This window comes from Pseudonaja textilis, chromosome 1, assembly GCF_049901715.1.
Source record: "Pseudonaja textilis isolate UNSWEBS1 chromosome 1, rPseTex1.2, whole genome shotgun sequence".
Lineage (NCBI taxonomy): Eukaryota > Metazoa > Chordata > Lepidosauria > Squamata > Elapidae > Pseudonaja > Pseudonaja textilis.
Window position 1 is genome coordinate 326,615,232 of NC_141990.1, and position 19,132 is coordinate 326,634,363.

Sequence of the window (19,132 nt, forward strand, 5' to 3'; positions counted from 1 at the left end):
CTCTTCCTGAAGGTGAGCATTTCGCTTTTTAATTGTCGTTCCACTAAAGCCCAGCATCTTCCTTTCCAGTGGTGTTCAGCAGATGCTCTGGAAATCTCCCAGGCAGGACACACAGTAGTGGAGCCATTTGCTAGAGACAGACAATAACATTAAAGGACATTTGGGGGCGGGGGGAATCAAACACTTGGGTTAACAGTTTTTGTTTTGGGTTTTTTTTAAAAACAACAACAATGTGTAATACAAGGAAGAACAATTTGGCTGAATACAGAAACAGAGGGCTTTTTTTTTCCTCTAAAGAAAGAGAATTAAACAAGATAAAATAAATCTGCTACATGGCAAACGCATCCTGAGGTTGGCACTGAAACCTGCAAGCCTGCGGAAGCCAAAGGAGCTGTCTTGAAAGAAGCCTAACTAGACATCCTGTTGGCTAAAGATCTGAGCACGTTGGTAGAATGATGGACCAGACAAAAAGTCCACAATTTTTCTGCAAGAAGAGTAGCAGGTCAGTTAAAAAGACCCCCATTTTTTTTTTTTTTGCTGGCCTGTGAGTGTAAAAAAGATAGATCCTTCCCCTTCTTATCATGTCAGGACGCCCTTGCAGGGAAGGTTTTTCTCACTCTTTGCAAATGAGGAAAACATGACAAAATCTTCCCCATCTCTCCATTTCCCCCCCGGCAGGATCTTGAGGGCAGGAAGCCTCTGTGCTCAGTCCAGCTTCACAGGTCATTCTTCGTGCTTAGTCCACTGTCCCCTCTCCCCGGCCATGACAAGGCGGGCAGTTCCACCTCCTGAGTGGGATGCATTCGAAGCCCACGGTTGTCTTCAACCCCCAGAAGTTCCCAAGCACGCGAGGAATTTTAAAGCAGCCGCGTGATTTCCGACTGGAGAAAAAGGGGGTGACGGCATCTGGAGGAACATCTATAGTTGCTCTGTTTGAGGAGTGATGAAAGGACTTTGTGGGATGAAAAAATGCTGTAAAATAAAAGGGGCCATCTCTTTTCCCTGCTGGGTTATTCTCCTTTCATACTGTCTGCTGTCTACCCATAAAGATATTTTTGGGGGGCAGGCGGGGGGGTAGGTCTCCTCCCAGAACACCTGGATGCTACAGACTTCCATGTCCAGCCCTGCAGGGTTACAAGAGCGTATCTCTGCAACTGTACATGACCCCATCAAACATTGTCAAGGAGGAAAATGGCTGCGTCCAAGATGAATCCTGACCGGCTTGTCTCTCCTTCCACCTCTAGCCAGGATTCAGAGGCTGCTCTCTCTATTTGGCTGAGGTGATGATAGAGCTGGAGAAGTCGAAGAGACTCTTGTTGATCTTCCGCAGGGTGTTGACTTCCTCCTCCAGTTCTGTCACCTGAATCTTCAGTTGCTCTTGGTCACCCATCAGATTCTGTGAGGAGAGAACAAACCACGGGTAAGAATCTGGGAAGGGGGCCCAGGAGACCTACCTACCTTGGTTCTTTTGCATCTCGGCGAGTTTAAGATGGGTGGACTTCAACTCCCAAAATTCCTCAGCCATGTTGGCTGAGGAATTCTGGGCTTTGAAGTCCACCCATCTTAAAAGCTGATGAGATGGAAAAGGAGTGACTGACCCGCAGTAGGATTAAGGTCTGGAAGAATGGGGTCATCAGCTTTCCTATTTTAAGGCCAAGACTTTTAATGGTTTAAAAAAAAGGCTTTCCCTTGGGTGGTTGAGGGAAGAAAAAGCAATCATTATACTGGTAGTCCTCAACTTACGACCACAATTGAGCCCCACATTTATGTTGTTAAGTGAGAAATTTCTTAAGTGAGTTTGCTCCATTTTACAACTTTTCTTGCCTCAGGTATTTTGGGATCTCTAAGGCAGGGGTCTCCAACCTTGGCAACTTTAAGACTTGTCATGACTCAAAACAAGCAAAACATTTTGGATATTTAAAAGCCCAACACATGGTCAGACGCCAGTTTTGGTGGCCAAAAATGAAGCAAGACATTGAGGATTATGAAAAGAGTTGTGCCACTAGTGCCACAAGGAAAACCAGACCAGGAAAACCTCCAGGATTATTACAATCTGTAGCAGAACCATCCTGGCCCTGGGAGGAGATAGGGATGGATTTTATAGTAAATTTACCTGAGAGTGGGGGGCACTGTAGTGGATTTATTTTCCAAACAAGCTCATTTTGTTGCATGCCCGAGTACCATCAGCCAAGAAATTATCCAAAATGATTGTGAATCACATATATAGATTGCATGGAATGCCTCGCAGAACCATTTCCGATAGAGGGGTTCAGTTTACTGCAAAATTCTGGAGGAAATTTATAAAAGCAATTGGATCCTCTCAAGGTCTGAGCTCAGGATTTCACGCACAAACTAATGGATGGTGTGAGAAAACTAACCAAATTATTGCAATATTTAAGGTGTTATGTGAATTATCAACAAACTAACTGGGCTGATTTGCTGCCGTTGCAGTTGCAAAAAAATAATATTTACATTTATTTTTTTTTTTTTTTTTTATTTTTTGTGTGGGGTATTTTTTTTTTCTTATTTTAAATTTGGAAATTTCTAAATCTTTTTTTTCATAACTGAGTGGATGGACGCAATTAAGGAGTCTTGGCTAAGGAACTCTGGGAGTTGAAGCCCACAAGTCTTAAAGTTGCCACGGTTGGAGACCCCTGCTCTAAGGAAACAAAACGGGTGAGGAAATTCTGCATCCCCCAGCCAGGTCTCAACCTGCTGAGGGAAAAATCATATGTTAAGACAAATGGCTTTTCCAAATGTAGTTGAGTGTTTTTTCGTGACACAGGTACAAGTAGTCCTCAACTTATGACTGTAATGGAGCTTGCCCATTATGGTCGTAAATCAGGTTGGTCCCAATGACTGAGCCAATTTTTCAACCTTTGTGTGGCGGTCATTAAATGAATCCTGCAGGACCAGTTTTTTTGCCGGCAACAAGGCAGAAATGCCCATTTTTAGCAAAAATGCCACAAAATGTGGCCACGTGGCCGCAGGACGCTGCAAACATCTGATTGCTGAGTGCCTGCAATACAAACATGTGACTTTTGTGATGTGCATGATCCAGTTCTTGTTGCAACTGTTTCCCGGGAGGCCTGTGGGGCCTTTAAGCAGTTGCTAAGCAACCGGTCATAAACCCAGGAGCATTTGAATTGCAAACCAGGTTTGGGTTAAGTATCCTGGGTCCCGACACTTCTGTCGGGTTGCAGTAAGAGGGGAAGATGCCAGGGTGCCTCACCTTTTCTCGTGTTGAACACATCTGGAGATACAAGCGCTCTGTTCTCTCCAAATAACTCTCTCCCGAACCCTGTGGAAGGCAGAGGGAAAAATGAATACAGAGGCATCGAAGGGTTAAGCCCCCTTTAGAGCTGCTTCAACTGAGGGTTGCCAAAGGGAGCCTTAAGTCAGAGCTGCACACTTGTTTTACAATGATGCCTGGCGAAAGGAACAAGTGATCGCTAAGTAGCTCTTGATAAAACTGTGACACTAAGGAATGGATCGTCTCTTAATGGATGGCTGGGTTTTAGAATTCAGGCAAGGAAAGGAAAAATCAACCAGGAGGAAAGTCACCGAGGGGCTTCCAAGAAGGCCTTCTTCAGAATGAGCTCACAGGGTAAGTGGACTGGACAGAAAACAGACCAGACGAATGAAGGGTCCTTGGTGGTCTCGGAGCTTGTTTTCTTGCAAACCTTTCATTACCCTAACTAGGTAACCTCATGGTTAAGAGCCGTGATGGCGCAGTGGTTAGAATGCAGTACTGCAGGGCTACTTCTGCTGCCTGCCGGCTGCCTGCAATTTGTCAGTTCAAATCTCACCAGGCTCAAGGTTGACTCAGCCTTCCAAGGTCGGTAAAATGAGGAAAAAATTGTTGGGGGCAATAGGCTGACTCTGTAAACCATTTAGAGTATGTAAGTCTAAGTGCTATTGCTAGGGTAATGAAACGTTTGCAAGAAACCAAGCAAGCTCAGAGAGCACAAAGGACCCCTCATGTCAACCCTGAGCTACAAACATGCTCCTTTATCGAGACCAGGCGAATGGTAGCTTTTATCAGCCCTGACCAACCTCCTCAGATTTTGACCAATAGCAAATAGCACTTAGACTTCTATGCCACTTCACAGGGCTTTACGGCCCCTTTCTTAGCGGTTTACAGAGTCCGCATCTTGCCCCCAATAATCTGGGTCCTCACCCAGATGCCCACCAGAATGCACAGCTGGAATTTAAAAAAGTACTTTTTCTTTGCTCTAACTCAGCATGGGGCAACCATGGTTGATCTCAAAGAGGCTAAACCTGGTGAGTAACCAGGTAGGAGACTGTAATGCAGTAAATAAGCACCAAAACAATCGTAGTGAAAAGCAGGTTGTCCGCTTGACCACTAGAAATCAACAAGGCTGCCATATTAGATTGGGATGCCCGGGGTGGGGTGGGGGGTGAGGATAAAGGAAGTCATCAGAGATAAGCCGTCGGTTGTCAGACGAGACTCTTGGGTTGCCATGAAGCTAGAACTGAAAACCAAGCTTAAAAAAAAATATCATAGGAATAAGGAACAGGAGAATCTGTGTTCCTTCAATTCAAATGAATCACCTATTTTAGGATTGTGAGCACCTGATGGCTGGTTTTCCACCAGGGGTGGTTCATGATTCTCAGGCATGTATGATCAGCAAAGGGAAGAAAATACATACAGTCCTCAACATACTAATAGTTCTTTTAGCAACTGTTTGAAGTCACAACTGCAATGGAAAAAAGTGACTTATGGCCGTTTTTCACACTTACGTTCATTACAGCACCCCCATGGTCACGTGATCAAAATTCAGACGCTTGGCAACTGACTCATATTTATGACGGTTGCAGCCCTGGGGTCATGCGATAGCCTTTTGCAACCTTCTGACAAGGAAAGCCAGATTCACTTAACAACCATGTTACTAATGCAGTGGTTCGTTTAACCACCGTAAGAAAGGAAAGCTGTAAAATGGGGGCAAAGCTCATTTAACAACTGTCTCACTTAGCAACAGAAATTTTGGGCACCATTGTGATCGTAAGTTGAAAACTAGCTGCAGGGCCAACCAAATACATTGGAGCTTCAACAGAATGGAATATCTTTGGCTCAGAGTTAAACTGTCCCAAAGGTGCTTTTTCAAGAGGCGGCTGGACTTTCTGGTTTTTCTTTGAAGACATTTTGCTTCTCATCCAAGAAGTTTCTATAAGCTATAGAAGCTTCTTGGATGAGAATCAAAACTGGCTGACTGAGAATCTCCATGGACATTCAGGGTTGAACTATTGGGTTCTTGTTGATCTCTGAGCTTAGTTCTTCTCTTGCCGATGTTTCCCTTCTGTGAGACCCCTCACATCCCGGACATAAACTGTTTCAACTCCTTCCCTCAAAACGACGCTATAGAGCCCTGCACACCAGAACAACTAGACACAAGGAGAGTTTTTCCCTGAACGCCATCACTCTGCTAAACAAATAATTCCCTCAATACTGTTCAACTATTACAAAGTCTGCACTACTATTACTATTAATCCCCTCATCACTCCTTTTACCCATCTCCTCCCACTTATGACTGTATGACTGTAACCTTGTTGCTTGTATCCTAACAACTTTTATTGACTGTTTCCTAGTATGATTTGATTGATTACTTGTACCCTATGACTATCATCAAGTGTTGTACCTGATGATTCTTGACAAATGTATCTTTTCTTTTATGTACACTGAGAGCATTTGCACCAAAGACAAAGTCCTTGTGTGTCCAATCACACTTGGCCAATAAAGGATTCTATTCTATTCCGTTCCACTCCAATTCCAATTCCATTCTATTCTATATTCTCTACCAGGCTAGGGAACATGGTATGAAGGAGAGGGGGGGGGTGTTTCAAACGGCGATAATGAAATTTCTGCTGAAAGGACCACACCAACACACACTTTATTATATAACCTCAGACAATTTTACACAAAGAGGGAATCGTGAGTTGGGTGGGATCTGATCCAGCAAACCAAGGCTCTTCCTTAGACTTTGGAACACTTTTTGCTACTGAGCCCAAACAGCTACAGGTGGTCCTCGACTGAGCCCAACATTCCTGTTGCTAAGTGAGGCTTTTGCTAAGTGAGTTTTGCTCCATTTTATGACTGTTCTTGCCACAGCTGTTAAGTGAACCACAGCGGATGCGAAGTCAGTAACATGGCTGTTAAGTGAATCTGGCTTCCCCCACTGACTCTGCTCGTCAGAAGGTGGCAAAAGGGGACACTGCCACCGTCATAAATATGAGTCAGTGGCCAAGCACCTCAAGTGTGATCAGGCGCCCATGGGGATGTCGCCTCTGTGGTGTTAAAAACACCCGTAAGGTCCTTTCCCCCCCGCAATGCCGCTGTAGCATCAAAACGCTCACGAAATGAACCGTTGAAAGTCCAGGATAACCTATACTGGCCAGATTGCGGACACTTTGAATGGATCCCTCTCCTCAATTGGCAGCGGGGAGGAGGGAACCAGAATTGCCCTTCAAATCATCTTCCAATATTTGCAGCAGAGGCCAAAGAAAGTCGACATATCCCTGTGAAGGAGAGAAGGACACCCTCCCACCTCACCCCAGCCCACCCCAACCCCCCCACAGCCCCCACCCCCGCTTTCCCTTTGCACCCCAGTGAATGAGAGCAATTCATCAGGAACTCCAGACACGCAACCTTGAGAGACGCTGCCCTGGCGTTCTAGTTTGGGAGCCAACACCGCGCTGATAAAAGGAGACAGCCGATTTTTATCTCTCGCAGGCTGGCTCCTGGGATCTGCAGAAGCAATCGGGCCCTCCAGCCATAACACCCCGCCTCCCCTTAGCAATTGGTATTATGGCTGTGTCTTCCAAGAGATGAAGACAGAACACCACCGAGGTCTGTCTGTCTGTCTCTCTCTTGTCTCCCTCCCTCCCTCTCTCTCTCTCTTCTCCTCTCTCTCTATCTTATCAGCCACGGGGAAACAGCACAAGCAATTTTGCTGCAATCTACACTTGATGGACAAAAACAAGCAGGCAGAGTTGCCCCCCCCGGCCACTTTTCCGTTCTTCCAAAACCTTTCCGTCATCCAGGATTCCCTGATTCATGACGAATGTATTTTAGGATGATCGTGATGATCACTTATACCTTAGTATAAGGCCGCACACCTGGAACGCGGCATCCAGTTTTGGTCCCCGGATTACAAAAAAGATGCTGAGGCTTTGGAAAAAAAAAAAAAGCGCCAAGAAGAACAACTAAGAGGACTAAAGTCCTGGAGACTAAAACATATGAAGAACGGTTGCAGGAACCGGGTTTGGCCCCTTCTAGAGAAAAGAAGGACTAGGGTGGACATGATAGCAGTCTTCCGGTACTTGAGGGGTTGCCACAAAGAGGAGCGGGTCAACTTATTTTCCAAAGCAACCAGAAGGTAAGACAAGAAACAAGGGATGGAAACTAATCAAGGAGAGAAGCAACCTCAATTTGAGGAGAAACTTGCTAACAGTGAGAACAATTAATCGGGAGAACAGCTTGCCTTCAGAAGTTATGGATGCTTCATCACTGGAGGTTTGAAGAGGAGACTGGACAGCCCCTTGTCTGAAATGGGAGAAGGTCTCCTGCTTGGAAAGCGGGCAGGACTAGATTCTAGAAGGTCTCCAAGCTCCAGTCTGATTGGTCTCCATGCCAGGGGACTCAGTCTCAGGATTGCCTTCAACTGATCCATGGTCTGGGAATTTACCCTTACTAGTCATCTCTTTAGCCATTGTTCAAAGTTACACTGGCACTGAAAAAAGGGATTTACGATCAGTCCTCACGCTTACAACCATCGCAGCATTCCCCACGGTCACACGATCAAAGTTCAGGTGCTCGGCAACTGGCGTTCACAACGCTTGCAATGCATCCAGAGGTCATGTGATCAACCACTTGCGAACCTCCCAGCTGGCTTCCCACAAGCAAAGCCAATGGAGGAAGCAGGATTCACTTAACACCTGTCTGATTCACTCAGCGACTGTGGCGAAAGGTCACGTCAAAGCAGGCCCGACTCGCTTAACAACAGAACTTCTGGTCCCAGTTGTAGTCATAAGTCAAGGACTACCGGTGCTGATCCCAGTAGGCAAGAACCCCACCCTTCTCTGGCCTCTCATTCCCTCTTGCTCAGAGAGATTCCTGATGAAGCCGCCAGTGGCACATCCCGCTCCTGGTCCCACATTACACACCTCAATACACCCCTCAGTAGACGCCCCTCATGACTCAGCCTTCTGCTGAGGTACAAAAAGTACGTGCACAATAACAGTACATTCATAAATAAGTTATGCCCAAGAAACTTTGCGTTGGATGTATAATAAGAATGTTTTTTTTTTAAAAAAAAACAACAACCCTACATTTCCTTTTTCTAGAAAATGTTTTTGAACCCTTCGAATCACTTCCCTGGTCCTGCATCTTTGCTCGTCTGGCAAATGCTGTGGAAGCCCCTGCAAGCTCATCTGGTAAAAGGTGTTGTTAAAGATTACATGTAATTCTTGATCCATTTAGATGGCTATGATTTATTTTTATTTTTTTTAAAAAAAGCAACAGACCATTTTTGAGCGTTCTCTACTTGGTTCTTTTAATAAACGTGGTCAGTTGGTAACTGCGTGTGATGTAATTCTTCAGCCCAGCCTGGAAAGAGATTTGAGTCGTCTACTGAGTTTCATCTTCACACGACTGTTACAGGGATTAGGCCAGGGATATCCAACCGTGGTAACTTTAAAGATTTGTGGACTTCAACTCCCAGAATTCCCCAGCCAGCCATCATCAAGGCGCTTTGAATTGTGCTTGTCTGTCAGGACACTGGTCTTTAAATATGTATTTATTTGATTTGATTTGTCAATCGCGTACAAGATAATAGGCGTAAGTATAAACACGAGTTTATACTTATGCCTGTTATCTTGTAAGTATAAGAAATACCTTTTTATGTGATGCAAATTGGTAGGGGTCTTTTTCCTGGGGACAAGCTCATCCATTTAATTTTAGAGGCTCCGGTATCCTGGGAGTTTAACTGTCTGCCTCATTCTGCAGGCTGAACCTTCAGCCGGTTCGTCTCAATTCTTCCTTGCCATTACAACGGAGGCTGCCTAGCGGACTTCTCCACCTCCCATGGGACCCTCTAATTCTCCTTCAAAGACCCAACATCTCAAGGCAGCCAGTCTCACAAAATTAATTGCTGTTTGTGCAACAGACAAAGGGCTCTTTTGTCTCTCCCTTACCTACAATCCATGGATTTGATTTTACGATCTCCCCCTTCCTTCCAGTTCTAGTTATACGAGAGAGGGGGGGAGGGAAACCCCCCCCCACACACAGAGAACCCTACCTACTTCTTCCCGCACCATGCATAATTGTACCATAAATAAATCATAATAATACATACATTTATTCATAAACTTATTTATAGTCCGCCATAATTCAACATATAATCCTCTAGCAAGTCAACCTTTGGTCTTCCTGGGGTTCTCCTGAAACGCTGGGCTGGGATCAGGTCCCATCCTCCCCAGCTCTGTGGGCTGGGGATGAAGGGAGCTGAAGGATAACTCAGCAACCCAAGGACTGCCGGAGGGGAGTTTATCCAGTGCTTTTCCGTCAGTCCTATGCCTCTCGATATTGAAAATACGGCGGCTGCTGTCCTTGGCTGCAAGGCACGTATTTCTTCTATAAAATGCTCTATTCACCCCTACCTTTCTCTCCCAACCCCCAAACGGTCTCTTTTCCTTTCTTAAAACATCATATCGGTGGCATCAGGTTTGGCGTGTGAGGAGCATTATTAAATTGGAGTGATCCCTTATGGATGCAGAGGAAGGCTGGAAAGGGGAGGGGAAACCCTCACATTTTGGAAAGGAACATTTTATGTAATATCGGACTTGAGCACAGAGCAGATGGGGGGTGGGTGGGGTGGCGGCACAATGGTCTCTTTGGGAGCCACAGGCAATCTGTGGGTTTTGTGGTCATCTCTCTCTCTCTCTGAGGTTCTCTGACTGGAAAATCAGATGCCCTCAGATGTTATTCAGGACTTGGGACGTACAGGGCGTGTAAAGGGCCATCCTAAACTTTTCCAGGTTGCCACACCTAGCATCCAAGTCTGCTCTGGAGATGGTGGAGGGCCCCCCCAAAGAGCCACGCATATGCCACCAGGGACTGGGGGTGTTGAGCAAGCGTATGATGGACGTGAGACTTGATTGTCTATGGAGATTCCCCATCTGTGGTGGTTCGACGGCAGCAGGTGCGGACGGCTGAGGTCTCGGAGAGCGAGGCCCCGGATGAGGGGCCTGTGTGTGATGCAGGGATGGGGCCGGGACTATCAGAGGGTGGAGGGCCGCCTTTGGAGATTGTGGAGGCTGGCAGCAGTGATGAAGAGGCCCCCGAGGAGCCTGTGCTCAGTGCGCCTGCAGGCAAGGCTGCTCAAAGGAAACAGCAGCTGCAACAGCACGGGCGACTGGGGAGTAAGTCTGCAAGATAATGGCCCCTCCTTGAGAAGATAAAAGCCAACTGAAAAACCACAGTTCTTTGCAGAAGGCAAAGAAGTTTGATACTCGAGCCTGGTGGACATTAGGAATATCTGAGTCGGTGTTTGGGGACTCTTTGATTTCTTGTTGAGGAACTTCGTCTGTTGTTCTTGGAAGCCTTGCCAAAACTTGGCAAGGCTCTTCCTGATTGGAGTTAATTATTTGGAAGCAGCCTTTTATCTGTGAAGAAACAGGACTCGTAAATGAAACACTAAAAGGTTGTGCTGGCGCCTTTGTCTCGTGTTTGCTCTCTGGGAACCAGGTTTGGGTCAGAACACCATCATCCAGGTCATAGTTGTCCCTAAGGTGCTTTTTTTCCAAAAGGCAACTGGATTTTCTTAGTTGTTTTTTTTCTTGAAAATATTTAGCTTCTCGTCCAAGAAGTGTCTTGGATGAGAAGCGAAACATATTCAAGGAAAAAAAACAAAAACGAAACCAAGAATGTCCAGTTGCCTTTTGGAAAAAGCACCTTTGGGTAAAGACCTGGCTGCTTCTGACCTGCCTCCTGCCACAGTGAAATCTGCTCTTACTCAGCCAGAATACTGTTTCTCAACCTTGGATGGGTGGACTTCAACTCCCAGCACACACACACACACACACACACACACACACACACACCTTAAAGTTTCCAAGGTTGAGAAACACTGAGCTAGTTGCTGAAGATCTTGGCAGCAAAGGGACTTTTCCTCTTCCCCAAAGCTTGCCTGTATGGATGCCAGAGGTCTCCAAACTGCTGTATGCTAAGATCAAGACTGAAGTGAAACCCTTTTTCAACCTTTCAGGGGTCTCTTTACTCGGATGAGTCACATATATAAGGCCCCAAAGCAAAGGTTTTTTATTCACTTAACTCTGAAGCTGACATACAGGTGCAGGTCACATCTGTCAGAAGCTTCGTGACTGCCAGGAATATAAATCCTTCCACCCTCCGCCATTCTGTCAGAGCTGAAGAAGATTCTTGGATGAGAAGTGAAACATCTTCACAGGGAAAAGGAAAGCCCAGTTACCTTTTGAAAAAGCGCTTTTGGGACAACTGCGATCTGGATGACTGAGAATCTCCCCAGTCACCTGTCAGCAGCCTTTAAAACAGGAGCAGCTTCTTTGGCTGGACTTATACTATAGCTATGACCCAAAGGTGTTTTGTTCAGGAGGCAACTGGACTTTCTGGTTTTTCTTTGAAGACGTTTCGCTTCTCATCCAAGAAGCTTCTTCAGCTCTGACTGGATGGTGGGGAACGGAAGGATTTATACTCCTTGCAGACAGATGGTCGTTTGCATCCTTTTACAGCAGGGGTATCAAACTGGTGTCTTGTAGGCGGGTTGCGTCACGCACAGGCCATGCCCCCCCCCCAGCTGTGCAAAAGGGGGAAAACATTGCAAAACGTCAAGTGACGGCAACGTGACGGGGCGAGTTTGACACTCACGTTTTAGAGAATCGTTGAGGACACTTGGAGGTTTATCTGTGACCTCGGGGTCACCTGAGCAGTGCAAATGGGCGGGGCGCAGAGGTGGGTATTCAGCAGGTTCTAACCAGTTCTGGAGAAACGGTAGTGGACATTTTGAGTAGTTTGGAGAACCGGCCAATGCTACCCCTGACTGCCCCGCCCCTCCCCCATCTATTCCCTGCCTCCTGAGTCCCAGCTGATTGGCTGGGTCTTCTTTGGTTGCCCTGCACAGGAGAAGGGAGCTGGAAAGCAGGTTAGTGGGTGGGGAGGGAATGGGGATTTTGCAGTATCCTTCCCCTGCCACGCCCACTAAGCCAGGCCCACAGAACCGGTAGTAATATTTTTTTGAATCCCTCCACTGGTAGGGGAGCCTTCTTGGCTGCAGGATGTTTTCTGCCCTGTGTCCCTTCATTGCTGAAGACAAGGTCAGGCTGCTGGGGATGAGTCTGTGTTGTCTGCCTGACCTGGATGACTGACAGACACTATAGCCGGGTGATAAGATGGATGGCCAATAAATTTGACAAACAAACAAAATCAACATATGTGAACCCAGGAAAGTGCACATTTGAACTATGGAAATGCCAACGCCTGGCGTAAGATAACCTTGTTCCACCCTATGGGCATCTCTTTTACTCAAATGTACATTTTTCTCCCCCTGGGATTACGTGGCACCAGGAGAGACCAGGAACAAACCAAGAGGTACAGTGTGCGCCTTTTTTGATTTCAAATCCAAACCACTGCATATTCCTTCAGTTAATGCTTCAAACTGGCTTTTAGCGTCCTTGTATCCTCCACTCTCATCCATGAGAGGTAAAGTCGTCAATCTCGTAGGGGGAAGGCAAGAGACAGATAGGAGAGAGATCAGATGAAAGTGCCCTTGAAGGGGAAGAGAGGCAGCTGGATGGACAAGAGGCCTTTGCAGCGAGCGATACTGAATAGATCTCTGCAAAGAAGGATGGGCTTCTCCCCTGCGTTCGTGGTGGTTCTTTCCTCCTTCACCCTCAGGCTCCAGAGGAAGAAATCTATCCCGCTGCTTCCTACTGGGCAGATTCCACCAAAGGCCACAGCACATAGCAGTGGAGTCAAGGAAAGAGAATAGAGTAGAATAGAATAGAAGTTGGAAGGGACCTTGGAAGTCTTCTAGTCCAATGCCCTGCCCAGACAAGATACCCTACACTACTTCAGACAAATGGTTATCCAATATCTTTTTTAAAAACTTCCAGTGTTGGAACATTCACAACTTCTGGAGGCAAGTTGTTCCACTGATCGATTGTTCTAACTGTCAGGAGATTTCTCCCTAGTTCTAGGTTGCTTCTCTCCTTGATTAATTTCCACCCATTGCTTCTTGTCCTGCCCTCTTTGGAGAACAGCTGACTCCCTTTTCTTTGTGGAAGCCCCTGTATTGTATAGTATATTGTATAGATATTATAGGATGTCACAAACTCATATGATCTGGCACCAGGGGTTTTACAGCAGCCAGTTGGAGGCCTCTGCGAAGTCCTCCAGGAGGGCATGAGAGCATCAGCCCCACCAACCAGGCCTTTGCTGGTCAGCCATCTCTTCTCTCTTTAGATTCTAAAGCTACAAAAACAGGTGCAGGAAGAACTTCTCCTCTGTAGATTCACCCAATCCCTCTTTAAAGACAGATGCAAAAATGAAAGGGAAAAATAAATGAATAAATTTCAGAGAAGTGCTCACTACAGAATTGTCGAGGCTGGGTTTTTTTTTTTAAATCCTCTAGATGTCCTAATCAAATATAATATGTACTTATCGTGTTTTGCTTTTGAGCACTAGCAGTGTACTTTGTCCATATTCCACCTCAGCTCCTTTTCAAAGCTTGCTCTTCAAAAAGACTGTAGCACGGATTTCAACATCAAGGTAATGCAGCCTTTGCTGTTTAATGTTAGAGACCCTGCTTTCACGCATAGTTATGGGGCTGTTGATGCTACCACTTCGGTTCTGGACAAGCAAACCTGAAGCTGTGCCACTGTTCTGATTTTCTGTATTGGTGAATGCAGATTTTCTGCACTCTGCCCGAAGTGTTTGTTGATACAGAATGACAAATCATACATATCAGAGTTTTTCAAGCTGTGTTTCACTGAGGGCAAAAAACCTCAAAGCAAACCCACTCAAATCCAGCTTATTTTCTATCGCTAGTACTTCGTTTTCTGTTCAGGGAGATTTTTTTTGTTTTGTTTTAACTAACAGGTTCTGGGGCTTTTACCAAGTTTGAAAACCCCTCACATGAATAATCTCTTCAGTCCTTGCAACTCCACCAGAAGAGTGGTTAAGTGAGAGTTCAATATAAATATGGGTTATCTGCTCTTTGTGCTGTATACATTGGTCCTCACCTCCATCTTTTCTCTCTGTCACAAACAGAGAAAGTGCTGAGAAACAGGGCTGGAAAATGATACTTTCCAGTCGCTTGGAATAACGAATGGAAGAAACCCGATTTCTTCTTGATCTCTTCCTTCCTATTATGGGAAGATCCAAAAGATCCTGTTTTAGCATCCCTTGGAAGATGTGGATGGAGGAGATTGTTTCCCCCGTTGTTCCTCCTTTACAATCTCATATTTGGGGAATATTGGCCTCGAACAGGGAGATTCTATTGGGGAAAATAACCTTGGATAATGCAATGTAAGACCCACTTTGCTGCACCTGATCTAGCCTAGGACACCCTCAGTGGTGGATCAAATAAATTCTAAGGAATTCCCAGCAGCACAATTATTTGCTCCTTGCTAAGAGTGAAAGCCCAGCTCTATTTATCATTATGGCTCTGGATTAAACAGTTTCCTCCTCTGTGCCACCTGATTTCCATTTACTGTTCATCCTAAAACACACACCTGTGATTAAGTGCCTGTCTGCCAAATTCAATTCCGAGCATTTATGATCCTTCCCAGCCGCAATGAGCACGGGGTTCATTTCAAGTCCCAAGAAATGCAGGTGTGGCGGCGGTGAAGCTTATTACTGTTTTAGTGCCCCCAGAACGTTTAGCTAGGCCTGTTGAAGATCTTGCATGGCATCACCAGGGACTAGCCATCTGCCGAGGCTGCTCCCGCTTTGGCCGGAAGAATGAATGTCTCGCACACCCCACACACATGGCTGGACACTTCATCTCTTGCCAATTCCTTCCGCTTTGTTTCCTTACCTTCTGATGCAGCCCCAGGCACAGTGTCAGCCCCTCGCTGGCAGAGCTTTCCATGTTCTCTGTGCTGTGAAGATGCCGGCTGAATTTTGGCAGTGGGATGCGAGGCTTGCTGTCCGGATTCAGCATGTTGGCAGGTGCCAGGGTGAGGAAAGCATTTGTGATCGGACCTACCGGAGCAGAAGGAATGGGTTACATGTAGTGGGCATACGCAGCTAATAAGAACAGCAGCTTGCGTGGAACATAAAACCTCGTGCGATATTAAACCGTTAGCCTGAGACATCCCAAGAGCCTGTTGCTTCTGCTGCAGAATATGCACGTGGCTGCCCTTTAGGAAAGAACTGACTGACACAACTCAACATCCTTTCCATCAGGGTGCGTAAATCCTTGCACTCCAAACCAACCATAGCATGCAACTGGCCTCTTTTGTTCTGACCCAGGTTTCCTAAACCGTAATTACGTGCACGCTTATTTTAAAAGCAAGACTTATTTTATTACAACGCTGGGAATTGTTTTCATTCCCAGCCGGAATGAATCTCAAACAGTCCCCCGAGATAAGCACACACCTTTCAGTTCTGTGAAGTGCTGCCAAAAACAGAAGTATCAAATAAACTAGAAAAGAAACCAAGTACAAAAAAACCAACCGAAGTACAAAGAGCTTCAAGGATGACTCTGAACCGACTGAACTACTTTGCTTCCTGCAAAGGTTTCATCACCTTGGCCTGACGCTTTATACCTTATGGGAGGGGCAATCACCTCCCAGCCTTACTCCCGAGTTGCCCCTTTTGTTTCAGCTGCTCTTGCCTTCTAGCAGCTCTGTGCACATGCGCACTGGGAACAGGCTCCCCAGGATCCTCTGCCTTGCTGCTGCCAGACTCCGAAGGCTCCAGAGTCAGCACCCCACTCCCAGATGGTCCTGGTTCCATCTCTGCATTGGTTGCAGGACCCTTTTCCGAGTCCTCCCCAGACTCCCTAACTGGTCCCCATTCTTCCCCACTGTCCGATTCCACTGCCGTCTGCACCGGTTCACCGGCTGTGAACCACATCATCTTTAAGCATCTCTTACAAAAGAAGCAGTTTACAGGAAAGGATTAATTTGCTTAGCTAATCTAGTGATCTTTCCTAAACTCAAAAAAAAAAGGAGGAGGAGGAGGAGGAGGAGGAGGAGGAGGAAGAGGAGGAGGAGGAGGAAGAAGATGGAAGTAGCTACTATTAAGCAATTAGGCTTTTTAAAAGAGGTTGAAAGAACTCTGGCTGACCTAAACCCAAATTTATTTGGGCTCAAACCTAAATACCAGATGGGAAACTCACAGGAAACTCCAGAAATCTCAAGTGGATCAGCAAGTTTAAGGGGGAAAAAAAAACAACACCAAATAAACAACAAAAAGAAGTCCGTGGCAAACCATTTTGTACAGCTGCCGAGAAAATGACACGCCTGTGCCCATATAACCAAGAGGAATCCAGCTTGATTCTGAAATGTTTACCTTTCTTTCAGCTCAGAAAGAATCCTTCCCAAAGGATCTTCCCCAACTCTTTTAATGTAGGCCTTCCTGCATGCAGAGTAAGTATTTCAGTGCTTCAGTGTCTTAGAATTAAAAGTCTCCTGCAGACATCCATAGACTTGGATGTCAATACACCGAGAGCTGTCTTGTCTATTTGTGTTTAGGGCCCACAGGATGCAGTTCAATATTCAGTCATGGATTTCAAGGCACAAGAGTGAAGCCGTTAGTTAGACAGCTTGACTTGTCAGGCAGAAAATTGACAAAAGCTCTGAAAGGCCCAGAAAACACAGCCTTGTGGGCATTTACGTTGGAAATAGGACCTTGAGACACACACGGGTAGGCTTATTCGCCTAAAACTCTTCTTACCTGCTCAGCCTTTCGGAAGGGAAGCTTTATGAATGTCTGAAAATGACCTGTATAGTTTAGTAATGGGCTTTTTAAAAAAATGTTGCTATTGCTACCTTTTTTAAAAAAAAAAAATTGTGCTACATTGCTCCTACACATTATTGTACCTTGTGTTTAACAGTGTGCTGTTTGTTTTCAATTTAGCTAACAAGTGAATTCACCTGTTATGTGTTTTATCACTAAGGACCCCTACAGATCACCCATGGGCATTTAAGTACCAAACTCTTTTATTTTTAAAGGCTGCATGATGGATTGAAGGAGGAAAAAGGAAGACGGCTGTTTAACCCACATTTCTGGGACACTTACACACAAGCCAAGAGATCTGCTATGGACTAAAGCTCTCCATCTTCCCCATACTGACTTGAGGAGGATGGGAGTTATAGTCCAGCATACCTGGAAGAGTCTAAACCGAAGTTGTCTGCCTTGCATTGTGAATCAAAAGACCTGCCCACTGTATTATTGTTGAAGGCTACACAACCGAGGAACTGACTATCATTTTGTCAGGAGTAGGGTCATCAAAGAGGCTGCTCCCCTCAATACATTGGAATAATTTATTTCTCTATTTATTATAATTATCTACCTTCTCCCTAAGACAGAGTTCTCCAACCTTGGCAACCTTAAGATATGTGGACTTCAACTCCCAGAATTCCTCAGCCAGCCATACTGAAAACCACGTGTCTTAAGGTTGCCAAGGTTGGGAAACCCTGATCTAAGAGACCAAAAGAAATCTTCCCTATTATTATTTCCATAGCAGTTTTGCAAGAGACCCAAGAAAGCTCCATGGTCAAATGTAAGGATCTGTGCTCTTAGTGCTCTCTGAGTTTGGTTGCTTTCTTGCAGACGTTTAATTACCCAACGAGGTAATGTCTTCTGTGCTAGATGAGAGTGGAGTTTAATCTGTTTATATACAGTGGCTTGCCCTGTCGGTAGCCTAGACCAGTGATAGGTAGATGGCGAACCTTTTTGCTGTGGTGTGCCGAAAGTGTGTGCATGCCGACACCCACAATGCAATGCGCCCCGCCCACCCACGTGCAACACTCCCCTTACCTACACTGCACAGGTGCATGCTTCCCAGCTGATTTTCGGCCCGTTTGAGGCCTTCTTCAGCCTCCCAGAGGCTTGAGGGAAGCCTCTGTAGCTTTTGGAGGCCGAAAAATGGGGCCTGTTTCATCACTTCCGGTATTTCCGGAAGGGCTGTTTTTTGGCCTCCCTAAAGCTGCAGAGGCTTCCCTCGAGTCTCTGGGAGGCCAAAAAAAGGCCTCAAATGGGCTGAAAAATCAGCAGGGAGGCGTGCACATGCGCAGTGCAGGTAAGTTTGGCTGGGGCTTGTGTGCCTGCACAAATGGCTCTGTGGGCCACCTGTGGCACATTGCCATAGGTTCCCCATCACTGTCCTAGACCAAGCTAAGTCAAAAAACGCTAGAGTATTCCTGAAAGCTTGGTATTGAGACGAATTAGCCATCAACAGACATATAGAGATAAACAACATTTACATGCTATTCAATAGAGAAATCAAAAAGCTAAAAAGGAAAGCAAAAGACTTAAAACACCTCCCAGCCAGCAATCAACATCCAGGTATGCAGGGATTAACACCATGATTAATACCAGACTAGCAATCAAACAGTGAACAATAGCCAATTCAGGAACTTCCAAGAAGAAAGCAACACTTGGACCGACAATGACAGTGGACAAGCCACTGTATATAAACGGAAAACAAATCCCACTCCTTTCTTAGGTAGGGTAGTGAAACATCTGCAAGCAAACAACTAAGCTCAGGGAGAACCTAGGACTCCACTGTTGAACCCTGAGCTACCAATATTCTTTTCTGTTGGTATGAAAGGATTTGAATGTAGCTCTCTCCTGTTCAAGTCATGCTCCCTCCTGTTTCATACAGGAGCCAAAAATAGCTTTCTATGTCAAGATTTTCATCTGTCAGCCTGTCCTTTTAATCAGGTATTGGAACAATCGCTCAGTTCAGACTGAGCTGTCAGGAAGTGGCACTCTTTCAAAATGGTTGCAAATTGAATGCGTTTTCCCCCTTTGCAGGGGAAGAGCAAGATTAAAGGACAATCCTGCTGCTAAAAAGATGACTAGGTGGCACACTTATCTCGACCGTAATTTGCACCTGCCCAATTC

At 45.8% G+C, this 19,132-nt stretch overlaps 1 protein-coding gene across 3 annotated transcripts in view; it reads right to left on the reverse strand.

The window, feature by feature from the left end:
- Positions 1-226: 226 nt before the first annotated feature.
- The window catches only part of WDR18 (WD repeat domain 18), a 64,580-nt gene continuing 45,674 nt past the window's right edge, over positions 227-19,132 (reverse strand). For 2 of the 3 annotated variants that reach the window (XM_026699006.2, XM_087922729.1), the window contains exons 8-10: positions 15,093-15,259; positions 3,233-3,301; positions 227-1,396 (exon numbers count right to left, since the gene is read on the reverse strand). In XM_026699006.2, coding sequence (XP_026554791.1) covers positions 1,268-1,396; positions 3,233-3,301; positions 15,093-15,259 — 365 coding nt within the window. In that variant the 3' untranslated portion in view covers positions 227-1,267. The remainder of the gene's footprint in view (positions 1,397-3,232; positions 3,302-15,092; positions 15,260-19,132) is intronic. The other variant, XM_087922728.1, reaches the window with a different exon arrangement.